We start from the raw sequence: 21,518 nt of genomic DNA, 5'->3' as shown, positions 1-21,518 counted from the left end.
TGGACAGAACTTTAACGTACAGAAAACACCTTTCCAGCTTGGCCAAGAAGATACAAACATGAGTGAATCTTGTGAGGAAGCTGGCAGGCAGTACACAGCGAGCAACCACATCAGTCCTCCGAGGAGCATCCCTTGCACTGGTATACTCTGCAGCAGAATACTGTGCACCAGTTTGGCTCCGAAGCCCCCACATAGTGAAAGTAGATGTCCAACTGAACTCAGTTATGAGAGTAATTAGTGGTACAGTCCGGTCTACACCTACTTGCTGACTTCCAGTGCTTTCAAACATCTGTCCACAAGACCTCCGTCGAAAGGCTGCTCTTTACAACCTCTGTCAGCAAGTTTCTGAAAACAACTCAATCCTTCTTCATGACTACTTACTATCACTGCCCAGGAAACGCCTCAAATCTAGAAGACCAGCATATGAAATGGGAGTCCAAATGTTATCCACAGGATTCAACCAGGACACAGAGTGGAAACGTGAGTGGCAAGCTTCAAGAACCGGGAACCACAAACTTGTAGACAGTCCAACAGTTCCAGTTCCAGTTCCAGGCTTCCACCAACCAAGGGAGGCGTGGGTACAGTTAAATAGATATCGGACTGAAGAGGATAGGTGCAAATACAACATGCACAAGTGGGGCTTTTCAAGTGACAGTGTGTGTGACTGCGGTGACACCCAAACAAGGAGCCACATTGTGAATGTATGTCCAATCACACGCTTCCCTGGTGGCATTGAGAAGTTCCATCAAGCATCCCACAAGGCACTCAGCTGGACTGAGTCCATCAACATCCGAGTGTAGTCTGAGCCATTTTAAAACTTGTGTACTGTATATAATTTCACATAGTCATTTTTATATATATTTCTTTGCTTTGCTAAATGTGTATTACTGTAATTGATGCATACGATAATAAATAAATAATGCCATGTTTTTCTCAACTCATCAACCAATGGGAGTTGCAAATAAGCTTCTGTGAGATAAATTTTTGAAAAGAACTGACCACCAGCTAATTTTGAAAGAGACTTTGTCAGGCTGGGTTAAGGGGTAGAAATCGATTACCATTATGGAATTGACAGTCAGTTTGAAATTGTCGCACTGCATTGGGTAGCACCACCAGAAGGGAGAGGTTCATTGGCTAAAAGAAATAGACAAAAGCACTTGGTGTTGTTCCAACCTGATTAATTCCAATTTCATTTATTCCTGCAGGGCCAACAGAATTTGCCTGGCTTTAAAAAAATCTATGAGCGCCAAAGGTTTTAAAACAATGGGTGCCTGAATATTCTTTGCTGTACCTAGGCCACTTTCAAGTAAAAGCACAAACTGGGAATATAATGTGTCACTTTCTTCATGCAGCACTGAAATCAGTGAATTGTATTAATAGATTACTGAATAGAAAAAACAAAAACTGATTAGGCATCTAGTCCAAAAATATTTTCCACAGACTTTTTGGCAACCACAAGTAAAGGCAATGTTCTGGTCCTTGTTTATGTTTCACCGACAGCTTTGTTTACTCTAACAACAGAAATTCATAATGTCTGTAAGCCCACAATTTGGAATGCCCACAGTCCAAGGGCTGGCTGAGTGCCACTACTATTCAGTATATCGATTGATTTATTGTAGACACAGGTGCAAATGTATCAAATAAGAATGCTGATGAAAGGCATTTTTATTTGTATATATAATGATGAGGCTGCTTGGTTTTTATAGTTTTTAATTTACTAGACTGGTATTGTGCACATGCTCATCATCTGTGGTCCTAAAGAAATACATAGAATTAATACATAATAAATGCTATGCTTCATTTGTAATCATATGAGAGAGTGGTATAAAGTACAAAAATTAGTAGAACATCTGAAAAATTCTATGAAGACTTAAAAGTGAAATATAAATAAGTACTAAATAGTTCAACACAAAGTACACATAATTGTAAACACACTCAACTCCCATAACATACAGCCCATAGTATTTATTATGACTTATTTTTACATATCTTCTGTAGGATCACTGTTGATGAACATGAGCTCGATACCAGTAAGTAAATATAAATATAAAAACTCAGCAGCAGTGTCATTATTTATGTACATAATTTCATCAGCTTAATGTTATTTTTCATGAAGCTACTGTATGATCACATCCTGTTGTTGTTGTTGTTGTGGTCTTCAGTCCTGAGACTGGTTTGATGCAGCTCTCCATGCTACTCTATCCTGTGCAAGCTTTTTCATCTCCCAGTACCTACTGCAACCTACATCCTTCTGAATCTGCTTAGTGTATTCATCTCTTGGTCTCCCTCTACGATTTTTACCCTCCACGCTGCCCTCCAATACTAAATTGGTGATCCCTTGATGCCTCAGAACATGTCCTACCAACCGATCCCTTCTTCTAGTCAAGTTGTGCCACAAACTTCTCTTCTCCCCAATCCTATTCAATACTTCCTCATTAGTTATGTGATCTACCCATCTAATCTTCAGCATTCTTCTGTAGCACCACATTTCGAAAGCTTCTATTCTCTTCTTGTCCAAACTATTTATCGTCCATGTTTCACTTCCATACATGGCTACACTCCATATGAATACTTTCAGAAATGACTTCCTGACACTTAAATCAATACTGGATGTTAACAAATTTCTCTTCTTCAGAAACGCTTTCCTTGCCATTGCCAGCCTACATTTTATATCCTCTCTACTTCGACCATCATCGGTTATTTTGCTCCCCAAATAGCAAAACTCCTTTACTACTTTAAGTGCCTCGTTTCCTAATCTAATTCCCTCAGCATCACCCGACTTAATTAGACTACATTCCATTATCCTTGTGTTGCTGTTGTTGATGTTCATCTTATATCCTCCTTTCAAGACACTGTCCATTCCATTCAACTGCTCTTCCAAGTCCTTTGCTGTCTCTGACAGAATTACAATGTCATCAGCAAACCTCAAAGTTTTTATTTCTTCTCCATGAATTTTAATACCTACTCCGAATTTTTCTTTTGTTTCCTTTACTGCTTGCTCAATATACAGATTGAACAACATCGGGGAGAGGCTACAACCCTGTCTTACTCCCTTCCCCACCGCTGCTTCCCTTTCATGTCCCTCGACTCTTATAACTGCCATCTGGTTTCTGTAGAAATTGTAAATAGCCTTTCGCTCCCTGTATTTTACCCCTGCCACCTTTAGAATTTGAAAGAGAGTATTCCAGTCAACATTGTCAAAAGCTTTCTCTAAGTCTACAAATGCTAGGAACGTAGGTGTGCCTTTCCTTAATCTTTCTTCTAAGATGAGTCGTAAGGTCAGTATTGCCTCACGTGTTCCAGTGTTTCTACGGAATCCAAACTGATCTTCCCCGAGGTTGGCTTCTACTAGTTTTTCCATTCATCTGTAAAGAATTCGTGTTAGTATTTTGCAGCTGTGACTTATTAAGCTGATAGTTCGGTAATTTTCACATCTGTCAACACCTGCTTTCTTTGGGATTGGAATTATTATATTCTTCTTGAAGTCTGAGGGTATTTTGCCTGTTTCATACATTTTGCTCACCAGATGGTAGAGTTTTGTCATGACTGGCTCTCCCAAGGCCATCAGTAGTTCTAATGGAATGTTGTCTACTCCCGGGGCCTTGTTTCGACTCAGGTCTTTCAGTGCTCTGTCAAACTCTTCACGCAGTACCTTATCTCCCATTTCGTCTTCATCTACATCCTCTTCCATTTCCATAATATTGTCCTCAAGTACATCGCTTTTGTATAAACCCTCTATATACTCCTTCCACCTTTCTGCTTTCCCTTCTTTGCTTAGAACTGGGTTTCCATCTGAGCTCTTGATATTCATACAAGTCGTTCTCTTATCTCCAAAGGTCTCTTTAATTTTCCTGTAGGCGGTATCTATCTTACCCCTAGTGAGATAGGCCTCTACATCCTTACATTTGTCCTCTAGCCATCCCTGCTTAGCCATTTTGCACTTCCTGTCGATCTCATTTTTGAGACGTTTGTATTCCTTTTTGCCTGTTTCATTTACTGCATTTTTATATTTTCTCCTTTCATCAATTAAATTCAATATTTCTTCTGTTACCCAAGGATTTCTACTAGCCCTCGTCTTTTTACCTACTTGATCCTCTGCTGCCTTTACTACTTCATCCCTCAAAGCTACCCATTCTTCTTCTACTGTATTTATTTCCCCCATTCCTGTCAATTGCTCCCTTATGCTCTCCCTGAATCTCTGTACAACCTCTGGTTCTTTTAGTTTATCCAGGTCCCGTCTCCTTAAATTCCCACCTTTTTGCAGTTTCTTCAGTTTTAATCTACAGGTCATAACCAATAGATTGTGGTCAGAGTCCACATCTGCCCCTGGAAATGTCTTACAATTTAAAACCTGGTTCCTAAATCTCTGTCTTACCATTATATAATCTATCTGAAACCTTTTAGTATCTCCAGGGTTCTTCCATGTATACAACCTTCTTTCATGATTCTTAAACCAAGTGTTAGTTATGATTATGTTGTGCTCTGTGCAAAATTCGACCAGGCGGCTTCCTCTTTCATTTCTGTCCCCCAATCCATATTCACCTACTATGTTTCCTTCTCTCCCTTTTCCTACACTCGAATTCCAGTCACCCATGTCTATTAAATTTTCGTCTCCCTTCACAATCTGAATAATTTCTTTTATTTCATCATACATTTCTTCAATTTCTTCGTCATCTGCAGAGCTAGTTGGCATATAAACTTGTACTACTGTAGTAGGTGTGGGCTTCATATCTATCTTGGCCACAATAATGCGTTCACTATGCTGTTTGTAGTAGCTTATCCGCATTCCTATTTTCCTATTCATTATTAAACCTACTCCTGCATTACCCCTATTTGATTTTGTGTTTATAACCCTGTAGTCACCTGACCAGAAGTCTTGTTCCTCCTGCCACCGAACTTCACTAATTCCCACTATATCTAACTTCAACCTATCCATTTCCCTTTTTAAATTTGCTAACCTACCTGCCCGATTAAGGGATCTGACATTCCACGCTCCGATCCGTAGAATGCCAGTGTTCTTTCTCCTGATAACGACATCCTCTTGAGTAGTCCCCGCCCGGAGATCCGAATGGGGGACTATTTTACCTCCGGAATATTTTACCCAAGAGGACGCCATCATCATGTAATCATACAGTAAAGCTGCATGCCCTCGGGAAAAATTACGGCTGTAGTTTCCCCTTGCTTTCAGCCGTTCGCAGTACCAGGCCGTTTTGGTTATTGTTACAAGGCCAGATCAGTCAATCATCCAGACTGTTGCCCTTGCAACTACTGAAAAGGCTGCTGCCCCTCTTCAGGAACCACACGTTTGTCTGGCCTCTCAACAGATACCCCTCCGTTGTGGTTGCACCTACGGTACGGCTATCTGTATCGCTGAGGCACGCAAGCCTCCCCACCAACGGCAAGGTCCATGGTTCCTATAATGTTGTTAATCCAGATTGTAAAAATACATAGCTGGACATCCGTTCAACACTGATGTACTTTAGCTATGTGTCCCTTATGAAGTGCTGTTGGCACTCGGCAATATAATGGGGTCACTCAAGAAGTGGATGTAATGTGTAACAGTCAGGACAGCCAGGCAATAATCAAAAATGTCACATCCAATGCAACTGAACCATACTAGGTGGAGTAGAACAGCACTGACAAGTTGCCAATGGGTAACAGTGTAACAATGGGCAACACATGTTTATCATTTAAGGATCAGCAGGAAAGTTCCATTGCACTTTGTCGGTCTTTACTGAGACCATTGTGGATACAAATGAATTTACATTTCCTACTTGATCCTTGAATACCCGTGATCCACGAAACATAGCATTCCCAGTCTGCTTTACTATGTTGCAAAAATTCTGGTCAAGATGCTACCACATGCATTTTAGTAAAAAAATGTTTTGTCAATAAAGCATAAATTTCCTGATGAGGTAACTATGAGGATTATGACAAAAGGGACCAATTTCTGCATGAGGTAATGCAATTGGGGCTGGTGTATAGCAAAAAAGCACACTATCATTGCTGAATGTCATTTGCTTGGAAATGTAGTGGTAACCAGTCCTCGTAAACATCCCAGTCCTCCTGTGCATCATTAAGTGGCTGGAAAGCCAGAATAGCTGACAGTGCTTGTGGCTGCTGTCGAGACCAGCTGGTTAAATGTTCCACTAACTCCTGATGTTGACTAAGCTGCCACTGCCATAATTCCAAAAGTTTTGCATCCATGATAGCCTGTTCTAGCATCACCATCAGATTGTTATAAGAAACAATAACTATTACCTGAAATTAATAAAAAATTAAGCTCATGAGTTTTAGGTGGTTTTATCTGAACAAACAGCATGCAAATTAATAACCTGACAACTATACAGTTCATTCCCATTAATGTTACCATTGACACTGTTTGACATCAATGTGCAATAACTGCTCACAGACAAGAAGTGGCAGCACTAGCAGTGTCGGATATATAAAGTGTGTCAGAGGGTGGCAGACACAGTGCAGTCATCATTGTAATATGGAAATGGAGTGATTTATCTGATGTCCAACAGGGCCTGATCATTGCACTTCAGGCCAAGTGTGGAAGAATTTCCAGAATGCCTTCGTAGTTAAAGTATACTGTGCATGGCAAAATGGCAATATCCAAAACTGGCACTGAGGCAACTGTGGTGCTCCACAGGCTGTATGTGACAGGGGTGAACGATAACTTCGGAGATGTGAATGGGCAAATAGATGTGCAACTGCTGAGCAACTGATCACACAGATGAACCAAGGGCTATCGACACTGTCTCTGCTGCCTATGGGCCTTCACAAATGGCACCTGGTTCGTGCAACCCTGCCGACTGCTGGTCATCGACAACGGAGGCTGTAATTTACATGCCAGTACCACAGCTGGAGGTCCACTGAGTGGTGACAGGTAACCTTTTCAGATGATCCATGTTTTATGCTCCATCAGACACATGGGTGTTGCCGTGTATAGCATGAAACTTCTGAAAACAAACACCGTGCAACAATCAATGGAAGGGTCCAGGCCAGAGGGCATTCCCTGGGTAATCTCGTTATTCTGGAAGGTACAATGGATCAGCACAGGTACACATCTATTCTTGGAGCCCATGTCCACCCCTACATGCTGTTTATTTTTCTTCGGCGTGATAGCATCTTCCAGCATTATAGTGCAACATGTCGCACAGCTCACAGTGTGTGTGCGCGTGGTTCGGAGAGCACCAGGATGAGTTGACTGTACTCCCATGGTCACCAAACTCCTCAAATTAAAACCCAATCAAGAATCTGTGGGACCACCTTGATCAAGCTGTTTACACTGTTTACATCCACGTGGACATCTACATACATATACTTATATGGATATGGTGTCTGTTCTTTCGGACATGTTGGGGTGGGACACTACGAATGTAGTGTGTGGACATACAAGGTGAGAATGTGGGTCTTGCGAGAGGCATGTACGAGATATTCTCTGCAGTCGCACTATCCTCTGTGCCCTCGGTGGCTCAGAGGGATAGAGCGTCTGCTATGTAAACAGGAGATGCTGGTTTCGAGTCCCAGTCGGGGCTCACCTTTTCACCTGTTCTCGTTGATATATATCAACACCCGTCAGCAGCTAAAGATAATAAAAATTAATTCTATTTTCAATCTACATATGTAGTCTGCAAGCCACCATATGGTGCGTGGCAGAGAGTACTCTGTACCACCACTAGTCATTTCCTTTGCTGTTCCACTCACAAATAGAGCGAGGGAAAAGCGATTGTCTCCTTATAAGCCCAAATTTCTCGCATCTCATCTTTGTGGGCTGTATGCAAAAGGTATGTTGGCAGCAGTAGAATAGTTCTGCAGTCAGCTACAAATGCTGGTTTTGTAAATTTTCTCAGTATTGTTTCTGGAAAAGAATGTCACATTTCCTGCAGGGATTCTCATTTGAGTTCCTGAAACATCTCTGTGATAGTTGCATGTTGTTCAGACCTACTGTAACAAATCTAGTAGGTTGCTTTTGAATTACTTCAGTGCCTTCCTTTTATCCGACCTGGTATGGATCCGAAATACTCAAGCAATACTCAAAAATAGGTTGCACTAGTGTACTGTATGCGGTCTCCTTTACAGATGAATCATATGTTTCCAAAATTCTCCCAGTAAACTGAAATTGGCCATTCACCTTCCCTACCAGAATCCTCACATGCTCGTTCCATTTCATATCAGTTTGCAATGTTACACCCAGATATTTAAAGAACATGACTGTGTCAAGCATGACACTACTAATGCTGTATTTTAACATTACAGATTTGTTTTCCTACTCACCTGCCTCAACTTACATTTTCCTGCACTTAGACTTAGTTGCCATTCATCACACCTACCAGAAGTTTTGTCTGAGGTATCATGTATTATCCTACATTCACTGTGTGACAACACCATCCCATATGCCACAGCATCATCACCAAACAACTGCAGATTTGTACTCATCCGGTCCGCCAGATCATTTATGTATACATAAAATAATAGTGGTCCTATCACACTGCCTTGGGGCACATGTGATGCTACCCTTGTATCTAATGACCACTCTCCATCAACAACAACATACTGGGTTCTATTACTTAAGAAGTCTTCAAGCCATTTACATATCTGAGAACCTGTTCCAAATGCTTGTAGCTTTGTTAAGAGTCTGCACTGTGTCAAATGCTTCCCGAAAATCTGGAAATATGGAATCTGCCTGTTGCCCTCCATCTATAGCTGGCAGTATATTGTTAGAAAAGGGCAAGCTGAGTCTTGCATGAATGATGCTTTCTAAAACCATGCTGATTCATGGATGTAAGCTTCTCGGTTTCAAGAAAATTTATTGTATTTGAACTGAGAATATGTTTAAGGATTCAACAGCAAACTAATATTAGTGATATTTATCTGCAGTTTTGCGGGTCCGTTCTTTAGAATTTTGCTTTGGGTGAGAGATTCTTGAAAAATGTAAACTCAAATTAAGTAAGGGGTCAATGCTGTAGAGTACTTTTTGTAAAACTGAACTAGGATTCCATTTGGACCTGGTGATTTATTTGTTTTCATCTCATTCAGTTGTTTCTATACACCAGGGATGCTTATTACTGTGTCGTCTATACGGGGTCAGTTCAGTAGTCAAACAATGATATGTTTCTATGATTCTCCTGTGCGAATGATTTATTAAATATGGAATTTAAAATATTGGCTTGTGTATTGCTATCTTCAACTGTCACACCAGACTGGTCAACAAGTGCTTGACTGGTAGCCTTATACCCGCGTAGCAATTTTACATTGGACAAGATGTTTTGCTAAGGTATGATGGTGCTGGTTGTTGTATGCTTCACTCATAGATCTTTCCACAGATACGCGTAACTCTACTAACCTTTGCCTGTTGTCATTTGTGCATACTCTTTTGAACCAAGAATGCAACAGCCCGTGCTTCCTCAGCATTTTCCAAATTCCATTGTTAAGCCAAGTGGGTCTTTTCCATTCTTAATCCTACTTGGCACCTAGTTCTACACCCTGTGCTTCATAATCTGTTAAAACTTTGATCATAATTTCTATACATTCATCTTATTGGAACTAAGTGATGTCAAGTCACTGTCTGTGTGAGGTGCTAACAACTGCTTATCTGCTCCTTCTAGCACAAACACTCTCCTAGTTTTCTTGAATGATTTATTTACTTTTGTAACAATAGTTGCTACAGTGGCATCATGATCACTGCTCCCTGTCCCCATAGTGATGCTATTGATAAGATCCAGTCTGTCTGAAGCTACGAGATCTAAGGTATTTCCATTGTGTGTGTGGTCTGTCGAAGTAGGTGCTCAAGGCATTTTTCAGATAACATGTACTTTACAAGACTGTCTCTCTGTAACCCCACGATGAATCTATTAGACATCCCAGTCTATACTCTGTAGGTTGAAGTTGTTTCCAATTAGTATTGCATGAACTGGGTATTTGTGTGCTGGTGAATGTAGACGTTCTTTGAATGTCTCTAGAAGTGTCACAGCAGAATCATCTGGCCAATAAAAATCCAGCAATTAACTTGGTTTCACCTAGACGTGCTACGTGCGACCAGATAACTTCAGTGTCGCCCTCAAGTTTGACCTCAATAGAGACAATAATTTTGTCAACTGCAATGAACTCTCCCTCTGGTAGGCATGTAATCTGTCTTGACAATATACATTCATGACTCACTAAATATCTGAGAGTTTTCTACTTTGGGTTTCAACCAGCTCTTGCTCCCAAGAATAACTTGAGCATGAGAACTTACCTGGAGGGCAGTAAATACAGAAACTTTGTTACGAATACTTGACAATTTAGTGTTAAAATTCTGATAGTTTAAGTGTCTTTACTCTGTACACAGTCTGACTTGCTTTTCTGTGTATCAGCTGGCCAGTACCTCAAATTACTGCACAGTACCTCAAACTACGGCGTAGCCTAAAAAAACCTCTTGTAGAATCCCCAAGTACTCTGCTACCAGAGTAGCTGTTTTCTTTGTATCATGAATCCCTGACCTATCAAGGGCAGTCCTACAAATCTGTACCTGAAACGCGGGTCTGGAAATCCACAGCCATGACTCTCACAGATTTGACGAAGCCTTTAGTTGAGACTCCACTCGGCTCCAACCCAAGGGAACCTGATCAAGTCTCAGAACAAAGCTCTGCTTACACCCTGACACAAGGTCAGCAGCCTTCACCACCTCCTCGAGCTGCCTGTATGAACTGAGGGTGGCCTCAGAACCCATGTGACAGGCATTGTAGGTGCTGAGAAGTGAGCCACAACTGTCAGATGACTTCACCCTGCACACTTGATAGCCACAGGCAAGGCCACCTCCACATCTTGGATGAGGCCTTCTGGCAGACATACCTAGTGCACACTGGGTTTCTTTCCAGCCCTTAACTCTGTCTTACTAAGGAGCTCCATTACATGCCTAGAATTGGAGCTTCCAATAACTAGCAGACCCCCGTCCTCGTGTGCCTGCTTGGGTGCTACTGAATGAGTGGCCACCTGTTCTCTCACAGAGGCAATAGGCGAGGCCATTTGGCCAGCCTCCACATTGGTCCTCCACCTCAAGCAATGCGAACGGATTACCATCAGTCACTCATCCCGCTGTGAGGCGGATCCACTGCATTGGGTGTACTAGAAAATACCTCAGCATCTGATCCTGTAGGTGAAACATACGACACATGGAGTGGTCCATGTGATGCACCAGATTCTCCGCCACCGCTACACCCTGAGGCAGCACCCCGAGGCAACTAAGAGTAGCCAAAACCACATTCATCTGTTCACGAACTGCGGCCAGCTCCTCCTGTGTCTGCACACATGGACGCATCCTTCCCATGATAGCAAGACTAACTGAAGAAGTACACTATAAAAGCAGACAGAAACCTAGACACACAACTTTCTACTTTTCTGATGTGTCACTGATGGATGCTGATACCTTAATGAGCTGTGTAGTTGGCCGTTCAGAAGAAATGAAAACTGCACAAAAGACTGCCTGAATTTACATTTACAAATTGCAAGATTAAATGTCTTAAATAGAAAAACATGCACAAAATTTAAGAAATATTCTGCTGCTAAACATCGGATCCCCTACCAAGATATCTCATACAACTGGTCAAAGCACTGGACTCTGTATGGCTCCACATTCCTGTCTGTACCTTCCAGAACTTCATTGACACACTTCCTATATGTCTTGCATAGGTTCATACTGCAAAAGACGGTTATTCAGGCTTTTGAATTCAGAGCATACTTGAATTTTCTTTTCTTTTCATTTTTTCCATTTGCAACTATTAAAATTACACTTTTGTATAGATCTTGTTTCACTATCAAATTCTTTCTGATTAACAAATTCTGTGTGCCAAGTATTAAAAAGTGTAGACCTGCCACAACTCAGAGCTGAATTACTGGGTGGGCACAATCAGCATTGTATAAATAGAGACATGACAATGCAAATTTGCAAATCAGTTACTGAAATGTTTACATAGTTAAAACTTATAATTAGAAGTTGCAGGTTTACAGATATTGAGGTGCAACATTATGTTTCGTAAATAGAAATAAAATGTTTGACATAAATCCAGTGGTGACAAAAGTTGGTTTTCTTTATAAAGTTTTACATGACATAATGTGTAAACAGTTATTTCCATAAAACCTTAATTTTTGTTATAATTACTTAATTATTTTAATAACTAACATTTGTACAATGTCTTGTACAGAAGTTGGTATGGTTTAGTTCAGTTGACTGTGCAATACATTATTGAACACAACTAAAATTACTCTATCATATTGCAAGAATTTACAAGAGATTAATTTTCCATAAAAATAGCTGCATTGTAAAAATCCAAATAATAAACTTTTAATTAATTATGAACTCATACAACATTAAATAAAGCAGTATGTAAAATGAGGGAAAGGCAAACACTGACCTATAGCAGAGTACAGGAACAGGTAAAAGAAAGTAGCATTTATGCTAGCGTTCAAGCACTAACTGTATTTCTAGCAAAAGTACACACATTCACACAGTTCTTGAAAGCTAATGTGAATGCTTTTTTACGTTAACACATTTCTGTGTTCCACACATCAATATTCTATGGGTAAGTGGTTGCCTTTATCTTATTTTACATGTTGCTCCATCCAGGTATTCCCATTGTTGTTAAAAATGAAATAAAGAATTGTAAACTGTAGATGTAATTCATTGCAGTTCTCACAGTTTTTGGTTAGCTACTCCTTTTAACATGAGAGTTGACTGCTACACTAGTGTTTCATTACACTGTGCTATCTGTTTCGACTGTAACCTCCTCATTGCCAGTTTTGTAATCCACAGTTTTGATCACTTTGTTGAATACACTGAAACACAAAATAAATGGTGTGTAATTCATAAGAATTCTGATCGTGTGACTCTGTCATGACAACAGATGAATCAGTTGCCAGTAGCACAACTAGAATTACAGTTGTGGAAATCACTCGTAGGCGTGGCTTAAATTAGTCACTTGCTGAATGGTATCATTGTTCGCTGAAGTAGAAGTAGATAGACAGTGCTGCACTTAGATCCCAAAGAGTCTCAGTCGTAACACTGACAGTCCGATGAATAATCTGCGTAGCCTTGAGTCATCATCAGTACTTCAGTTAATTGTGGTGATGGGTGCATGTATTTGCTGACAGAACTGGGACTGCACATGTGGCCACTTGGCTGTAAATCAGCCAGTGGATGGGCTCACTCGACCTGCCACTTGGAGATTCTGTGTTATTCCACACTGACAGTGACCTCGCTGGACACAGTTGTAGAACAGAGTATTGATAGTAGGGCATTATCCATCGATACATCCAGTGGGATTAGAAGAATGTTATCGATTACAATTGCTTGAATGATAAACTCATTGAAAGGTGCAGTAAAGTCCCGTTAATCTGATCTAATTGGAACAGGACCTTGTTCAGATTACCGATTTGTTTGGATTAACTGGATTTATGGTGACGAGTTTCTAGAATGAAGTATACCAAGCAGATAAGTAGGTACACCATGGTAACAGATGGGAACAAGTGTGGGAACAGTGGCTCACCCTCACTCCCTACCCATGTTGTTGTGCATTGTTGAGACCTTTGTAGCATCTGAGGTAAGTGCACTGCCAGTTGGCTTCCAAAGCACTTGGTTATGTTAGTTATCGATCGCTGGCACACGTAACAGTTGTAACATATTCATTCAGGTGTAGTGGTGTACATATTTTCGTCATGAGTAAACAGAAACATACAACATTAACTGTCAAAGAAAAACTGAAAGCTTTGAAGCACACAGACAGTGGTGAGAATGTATCTAAACTGGCAACTGAACTGGTTATTGGTAAAGCAACCATTTGTGATTGGAAGAAGAACCGAGTGAAGCTTGAACAGTCCTGTGCAACTTCTTCGGGAAAAACACTTGAAATTCTGCAGACTTTGAAACAGTCCCAGTAGGATAAAGTGGATGAAACTCTTTTCCTTTGGATTAGGCAGGAAAGAGAAAGGGGAACTCCTTTGAGTGGAGCACTGGTTCAGGAGAAGACTATTTACCTGAACAAGTTAATGAATTTTGATGAGTCTTTTAGTGCAAGCACGGGTTGGTTGGACAGATTCAGAAAATGTCATGGAATCTGTGAGCTAAAAATTACTGGAGAGAAGCTTTCTTCTGGCCGTGATGCAGTGAAAGAATACTCAAGTGAGTTCGAAAAAATAAGAGAGGGAAAGTATTCTCCCCAACAAATTTATAATGCTGACGAGACTGGCCTTAATTTGAGGGCATTGCCAACAAAAAGCCTGGCATCAAAAGCAGAAGACCATGCTCCTGGTTTTAAAATGTGCAAAGATCATGTGACTTTATTAGTGTGCAGCAACACTGCTGGTAATCGTAAGGCGCCTTTAATGCTGATCGGCAAATCTGCTAGGCCCAGAGCTTTTAAAAACTGCAACATGAAGTCCCTGCCAATATATTATCGCAACCAGAAAAAGGCATGGATGCATGGTAAGCTGTTCAAAGAATGGTTTCACGACCGGTTTTCCCCTCTGTTTGATGGTTTTCTAAGCAAAATCATTTGTCTCCCCGTGCAATCCTTTTGATTCATAACATGCCATCTCATCCCAGCACTGAGGAATTATGTGATGGAGAAATTGTGGCGAAGCTTTTGCCTCTGAATGTTACACCACTTCTACAGCTGATGGACCAGGGCATACTGCAAACATTAAAACTGATTTACAGAAAACAATTTTTAAGAATGCTGATACAAGATGATAGCATTCCTTTAGTGGACAAAATAAAAAAAGACCAATGTGAAGGATGTTGCTTATTGGGCCACTGAGACATGGCAGAATATTTCAGAAAATATTCTGAGAAAATCGTGGAGAAAACTGTGGACATCTGCTACAAATGATACAGGCAATCCCTGGATGTGAAGAAGCTAGTGAAGGAGACGTAGATGAGTGGATACCAGCGGATGGAGCATGTGTGGAGAAATTTGCTGACGCTGATTTAGATGCTGCTGTGACTCAAGACCAGGAAGAAGTGGACTGCTGTGACGGAAGTGGCAATGAGCCTGAAAGCGACAACGGAGAGCTGGTGCCAAACAGTGACGCAGCAGAAGCCCTTGACCTCGCACTACATTATTTGGAGCAACAGCCCACTGCTACACCTGCTGATTTGATGTTTATGAGATAATGGCACAACTATGCGTCATATAACAGACTGTTTTTGTTACGCCAAAAAACAATGACTGTGTTTTTGTCATTCAAAAAGTAGGGATAAAATGTCCTCTGTATTTTAGTAAGTTTGACAGCTTTTCTTTCATTGTTATGCATTGTTTAAACCTAATATTTTCTTGCAAATTTTTCTAATACATGTTTACCGTACTGTGTAAATTAAAATAGTGTGGATGTACAGCAGTTTACCGCACAGTTTTCCATACTTAGGCTAACATTTTTCATTTTCGGATTAACCGAACTTTTGGATTACCGGGGTTTGGATTAGCGAGACTCTGCTGTACTTTGTAAGTACGGGAATCACATTTTTAGTGTATGAATTTCCCTATATTCTTTGACTGCCATTCAGGATTATCTGATTTCGCATTTAAATGTAATGTAAGCAAAAAGAGGTTAGCGAGACAGAAAGAAAATTGACAAGAATGAGCAAGGTATAACTTGAGAATGATAGTGTGAAAATTGGACACCGAAGCTAAACTATGGCTCTCAAAGCACATGAGGAAAGAATAAAATGTATAACAGAAATTCTTATGTGAAAGAAACTATGATTCAAGAGTGACTGATATATCCCTTTAATTTTTCAACCTTGTTTGATACATATTTGCATGATTTGTGGGCTGCTATTTCTCTATCTGAATCATCTTTCATCTTGACTGAACAGGTACTGCTGTTTCATAGTGTGCAACGGGCACAATATCTGGTGATTACACATGTTGCCATTGTTAGGTGTGTTGACAAACTGAGTTCCAGGAGCGCTTGGGCGAGTCATACACATTCCCTGCCCTCCATCTCCCCGCAAGCCCATCCCTCTGTGGTCTGCTCCCAAGACTGCTTTGCCTTGGTACAAGGGAGGTGAGACGGTACACTTGAGCTGCTGGAATCTTGAGAACAATTCCCAGGAACTTTTTAAAGTACATTTGCAACTGGCCAGTCATTTTAACTTCAGGACCTGTGACTGGATTGGTGGTGTTACCTGAGTAGCAGCCAATTTCGCCCCTAGGAAGGCTACATGTTGTCAAACATTAAAATTTTTGTGTCTCATTGACAAACCATCACTGGAGGCTTCTTGCAATACTGTCTCAAGGATGATGACACTTACAGGAAGATCAATGCTGACCCCACCAAGAATGTGGAGAAGATGATGATCACACTTCTCAAGGACTTGGGGTTACCAGAAGGGGCCATCAAGAAATTGTTACCAAAAGAGACTGTACTGCCAAGACTTTACAGGCCACCCAACGTCCACAAAGATGGGGTGCTGTTATGCCACATTGTCAGCAACATTAGGACTCCAACATATTTGCTGGCAAAATACGTGACAGAAATACTAAGCCCTTATGTGGGTAAATCACATCCACAATTCTGTGGATTTAGTGAAACACTGCAACAACTTCAGACTGAAGGACTTGGATATCATGGCAAGCTTTGATGGTTTTTTATTCACTAGAGTGCCTTTGTGAGAATTACTAGAACTTATTGGTCAGAAATTTAATGTGAAGACTACTAACCTTTTGAGGCATGTCCTAAACTCCAAATATTTTCTGTTTAGTGGAAAGTACTATGAACAAACTGAGGGAGTCACAGTGGGCAACTCGCTCTTACCAGTGGTTGCAAATTTGTATGTGGACCACTTCGGCGCAGAAGCCCTGACATCATCCAAACAGAAAGCAACTTGCTTTTTCTATTACTTGGATGACATGGTCATCATCTGGCCCCATGGAAGGGACAAACTCCTTGACTTGCTTGTACATATGAACCAGATACATCCTAACATCAAATTTACTATGGAGACTGAAGAAGAATGAAGACTGCCAGTCCTGTTCTGAATTTCATGATCAACAGAAGAGCTGATTGCAGCAAGTGTGTATCAGAAGAAAATACACACTGACCAAAATTTGCACGCAGGCAGCTGCCACCACCCTATCCAGAGGGATGCAAAACACTAATACCCAGATGCAGACTGTCTGTACAAGGAACGGGAACACGTCAGAATGGTTTTCTAAAAATTGGTTACTTAGAATGGCAGATTAAGTGTGCTCTTCATCCCACCCCTACGCTACAACCTGTGGAGATGGGAGAAATTATGGAGGAACGGGTAGCTACAGACTTTATCGCTTTTGGGAAATGCCGGGCATATATTGAAAAAAGTAAGAACTGTCTTTTGTCCACCCGGTAAAACATGGGCATTATGGAGGAGCGTCAAAGATAAACTCAGTTTACAGGAGGCTCAGGTATATCAGATCCCACCCCAATGTGGAATGACATATGTCGGACAACCACTGCATACTATTGAATATCAATTCAGAGAACACCAGCAGCGCTTTCGACTAATGGATCTCAAGTCAGCGGTCCAAGACCACTGTTTGTCAAAGAATCATGCAACGGAATATGAATTTACCAGGATTTTAGCACAGACTTGAGATTAATGGGACAGTGTCGTTAGAGAAGCCATTGTGATTCACACAAAGGACAATCACATCAACTGAGACTGTGTCTATAATCTCAGCAAGGCTTGGGAACCAGCACAGGGTTTAATTAAGATGACACTTAGCAAATACAGTGATCTGGCAGTCAGGGCAGACAGAGTAACTACGACGACACTAGCTCAGATGCTGACACGACGCCTCCACTGCTGTCGATGTGCGCCCTTGAGTGCGGACTGCAGAGGGAGCAGCTCACAAGGGGAGGGTACCTAAGTTGGCTGTTTGCCCCCGGAATCTCAGTTCGTCAGCGCACCTGCTGATGGCATCATGTCTGATCACTGATATATTGTACCTGCTGGACACTGTGAACCAGCAGGGCACACACGGTCTGTTCGATCAATAAACACAATGGGAAAAACTGAAGCATAATGTCTTTCATCTTTTTATAATCTTTCCTCTTCCATTATTCTTTGTTCCTGTACTAACTGAAAAACATATAAAAAGGCTCAAGATTCAACTGTGAGTCTATCAGTGTTTCTTCTTTGTGCAAAATTATTATTCTTTTGTGTCTGATTGTTTTCAGTTGGACTCACTTGCAAATTTTAAGTACCAATTCAGTATTAATGTTAACTCTTCAGTATTTTGTCATTAAATAATACACTATGGTGAAAGTAGTTAATTTTTGTCTGTAATGTTATAGGCTTCTGGAGGATGGTCAGATCAAAGACCTAGGTGCAGTTGTGGTAGATGAGCTGCATTTAGTAGGGGATCCTTTTCGTGGTTATTTACTAGAATTGCTGCTCACAAAAATCCAGTATATGAATACTCGGTATGTATTTCTGCTTTCACTTGTGGTTTCATTTGTTAATGACATTGTCAAAGCATTTTTAATTAGAAAATATTATGCAGTTTTTGAGGTTATTTGTGTTCCTTGTGAAACTATGGTAATGTATCAACAATTCATGGACTACAGCAAAGTGACAAAGGCCTTGTCTACATTGGATCATAAACATGTATAGAATTAGGGACTTGTTTGTTGTCTACTATCTAATCAAATAACTTTATAACAAACTTTTGTTGTTGAAATAACAACTAGAATGAGTTATGGATTATATTAAAGTATTCTATTATTTGATCAACATGTTGAAACTAAAAAAATAATTAAGAAACAAAAATTTTTAAAATTAGGAGGCAAAATTGCTGGGCTGTACTCACATGGACACATTAAAAGTAAAAAGAAAACAAAAGCCATACTGAGATTTAGAAACTGTTAGTTCTTTCCTCTGGGAGAAAAGAGTGATATTTTAGGAAATGTGGGAAAGACAATGCAAGTCATCTATTTTTTTAAATGTGAATTTTGGCAGTACTTGGAATTTAATCATCTGCCCAGTCATTCTGTCTGTTTGTTATTTTAGTTTTCTCAACTGAATTTTTTGTTTAAAGCACTGAAATTTGTACAGGTATACAGAAGGTGCAGTTAAACTACTGTTTGTGGTGGTATTAATGGTGGTTATTTACCCTACTGATCATTTTATGCTTTACTTGTATTATCAGAGCACTGAATACAGTTTTGTCAGCATGGAACAGTTTTTATACCACAACAATGCAATTTCAAATAAATAGCTAATTTTTTATTTATTTTTTTAATTCTACTTCTGCCAAACAGTGAAAAGGGTGTATCTATTCAGATTGTTGGAATGTCAGCAACCTTGCCAAACCTTGACCTCTTAGCTAAATGGCTTAAAGCAGGTCTGTACAGAACAGATTTTCGACCTGTCCCTTTGCAGGAGTTTCTCAAAGTGGAATCACTTATATATGATAAAACTCTGAAGGTTCATAGAGTGCTGCAGCCTGAAGTGATAATACAGGTAAATAACATATGAAATACAATATCGGTCTCCTTAAAGTTTTTCACATTTTTACATTTGTATTTTATTTTTTGAATAGGACGACAGTGATCATGTCATCTACCTCTGCCTAGAAACTTTATTCGCAGGGCATTCTGTCCTAATATTTTGCCCAACTAAAAACTGGTGTGAAAGTCTGGCTCAACATATTGCAAAGGAATTCCAGACTCTTGGTATGTAAGCCTATGTTACACATTATTTACTATTTAATAACTCGAGCTAGGCTAGTAATCATTATTCACTATGTTTTCTTTGAAACATTCCATTGGAAAGCTATGTTTACACTGTAACCTTTGGCCATCTTCACCCTATGTGTTGTTTGATTGAGGTTTGTTTGTAATTAGGAAACTATAGAGCGCCGGCCGAAGTGGCCGTGCGGTTAAAGGCGCTGCAGTCTGGAACCGCAAGACCGCTACGGTCGCAGGTTCGAATCCTGCCTCGGGCATGGATGTTTGTGATGTCCTTAGGTTAGTTAGGTTTAACTAGTTCTAAGTTCTAGGGGACTAATGACCTCAGCAGTTGAGTCCCATAGTGCTCAGAGCCATTTTTTAAAATTTAAACTATAGAGCAAAGTGCAGAATTGATGTTACGGGTTTGAAAGTTACATCTCTTCTAAATCAGTACTGCATACAATTTGTAAATGTGTTCTTGTTAAAAAGGCTATTATGAACACTGTAACTTTCATTGTTTTGTCATCATAATTATCCTAATATTGTCATTAATTATCAGATCATCATTTTAATAACAACAACAATTATTATTATTATTAACTTTATTTGTAATGAAACTCTAATTTTGACCACAAAATATTTATTTTATTTCTTTCTTTTGCATTTCACCATTGTCAAAGGAAGCAAATGTAAAAGTAGAAGCACACAATGAGACATTTATCTGCACCACAAACTGAGTACAGCAGAACTTGCACCTACCAGAGCACTGTGAATACAAAGTATCATGTCCAGTTTATGGTTACTAAGCTTAAGTACAAACTGGTTCATATGGGGCCATATAATGATAAAGAAAACAGGCACCGCCGGAGGGCACTGAGAGATAGTATATGATATTGTTGCGAAAGGAATACATGTTTTTCATATTTACAAAAAGTTACAAGTGTATATTTTACAATCATAAGTAAGCACACTTATGTATATCCCATTCACTTTATTGGCCCCATTGGACCACATGAGTCATTACATGTTCAGTTTTACTTTGAATGTTGTACTGTTCAGTTCTTGTGATCCACCCAATGCTGTTTCATTCTTTCCGATCATAATTCTCTTAACTTCTCTGAGATCTCCATAGTCCTTCTATGTGTCATTTCAGCTGAAAATTTGTGGTTCATAAGAAGAGATTAACTTCAACTTTCTTCTGTGCATCTGTTATCTGGACTCTGACTGCTTTACGATATTTCTGAATTTCTTGGATCCATTGTCATCCTGTCTTCTTTCTAAGAACTACAGCCTGCAAGAGAGAGACTGGAATCCTGTTTACAGTGAAACAGACTTAAATAAAAATAAAAAAGTGTACAAGTTACAGAAATATTGGACAAACATTTTTGATGGAATTAGAAAAGGCTGGCAGTAAAGGATCTGTGGACAAAGCAATGGCTCTTTGACAGCAAGCTATCAGCAACAGAACCCCAGAGATATCCTTACGTAAATGACTAACTAAGTCATTAAAAGTAAAAAGTCTGTTGACATGGTCAGTATTTCTAGCAAAATATTGAAGTATTGTTATTAGTGTATAAGTCCCTTCTTATGCAACATTGTCAATACACCTCTCCAAGAAGGAATTGCCCCTGACAGAATAAAACTTTCTGAAGTGATACCTGTCTTTAAAAAAAGGTGGTAAAAATAATGTCACAAACTGCTGCTCAGTCTCCATTTTAACTATTTTTTCAAAAATTCTATGTCATGCACAGATTGATTGTTGATTATCTCAGCTGCCAGAATATCCTCAACTGTAGTCAGTTTGGATTTTGTGATGGTTTTTG

General features: G+C 40.0%; 1 protein-coding gene across 1 annotated transcript in view; it reads left to right on the top strand.

Moving 5' to 3' along the window:
• LOC124803348 (DNA polymerase theta) overlaps positions 1-21,518 on the top strand; it is a 347,939-nt gene that overhangs the window by 72,452 nt on the left and 253,969 nt on the right. The window contains exons 5-7 of the mRNA XM_047264537.1: positions 18,319-18,447; positions 19,285-19,486; positions 19,566-19,698. Of these exons, the coding sequence (XP_047120493.1) occupies positions 18,319-18,447; positions 19,285-19,486; positions 19,566-19,698 (464 nt within the window). The remainder of the gene's footprint in view (positions 1-18,318; positions 18,448-19,284; positions 19,487-19,565; positions 19,699-21,518) is intronic.

The sequence above is a fragment of the Schistocerca piceifrons genome, chromosome 1 (assembly GCF_021461385.2).
Source record: "Schistocerca piceifrons isolate TAMUIC-IGC-003096 chromosome 1, iqSchPice1.1, whole genome shotgun sequence".
NCBI classification, from domain to species: Eukaryota; Metazoa; Arthropoda; class Insecta; order Orthoptera; family Acrididae; genus Schistocerca; species Schistocerca piceifrons.
Note: the sequence above shows the minus strand (reverse complement) of the source record. Positions and strands in the feature narration are given on the sequence as shown.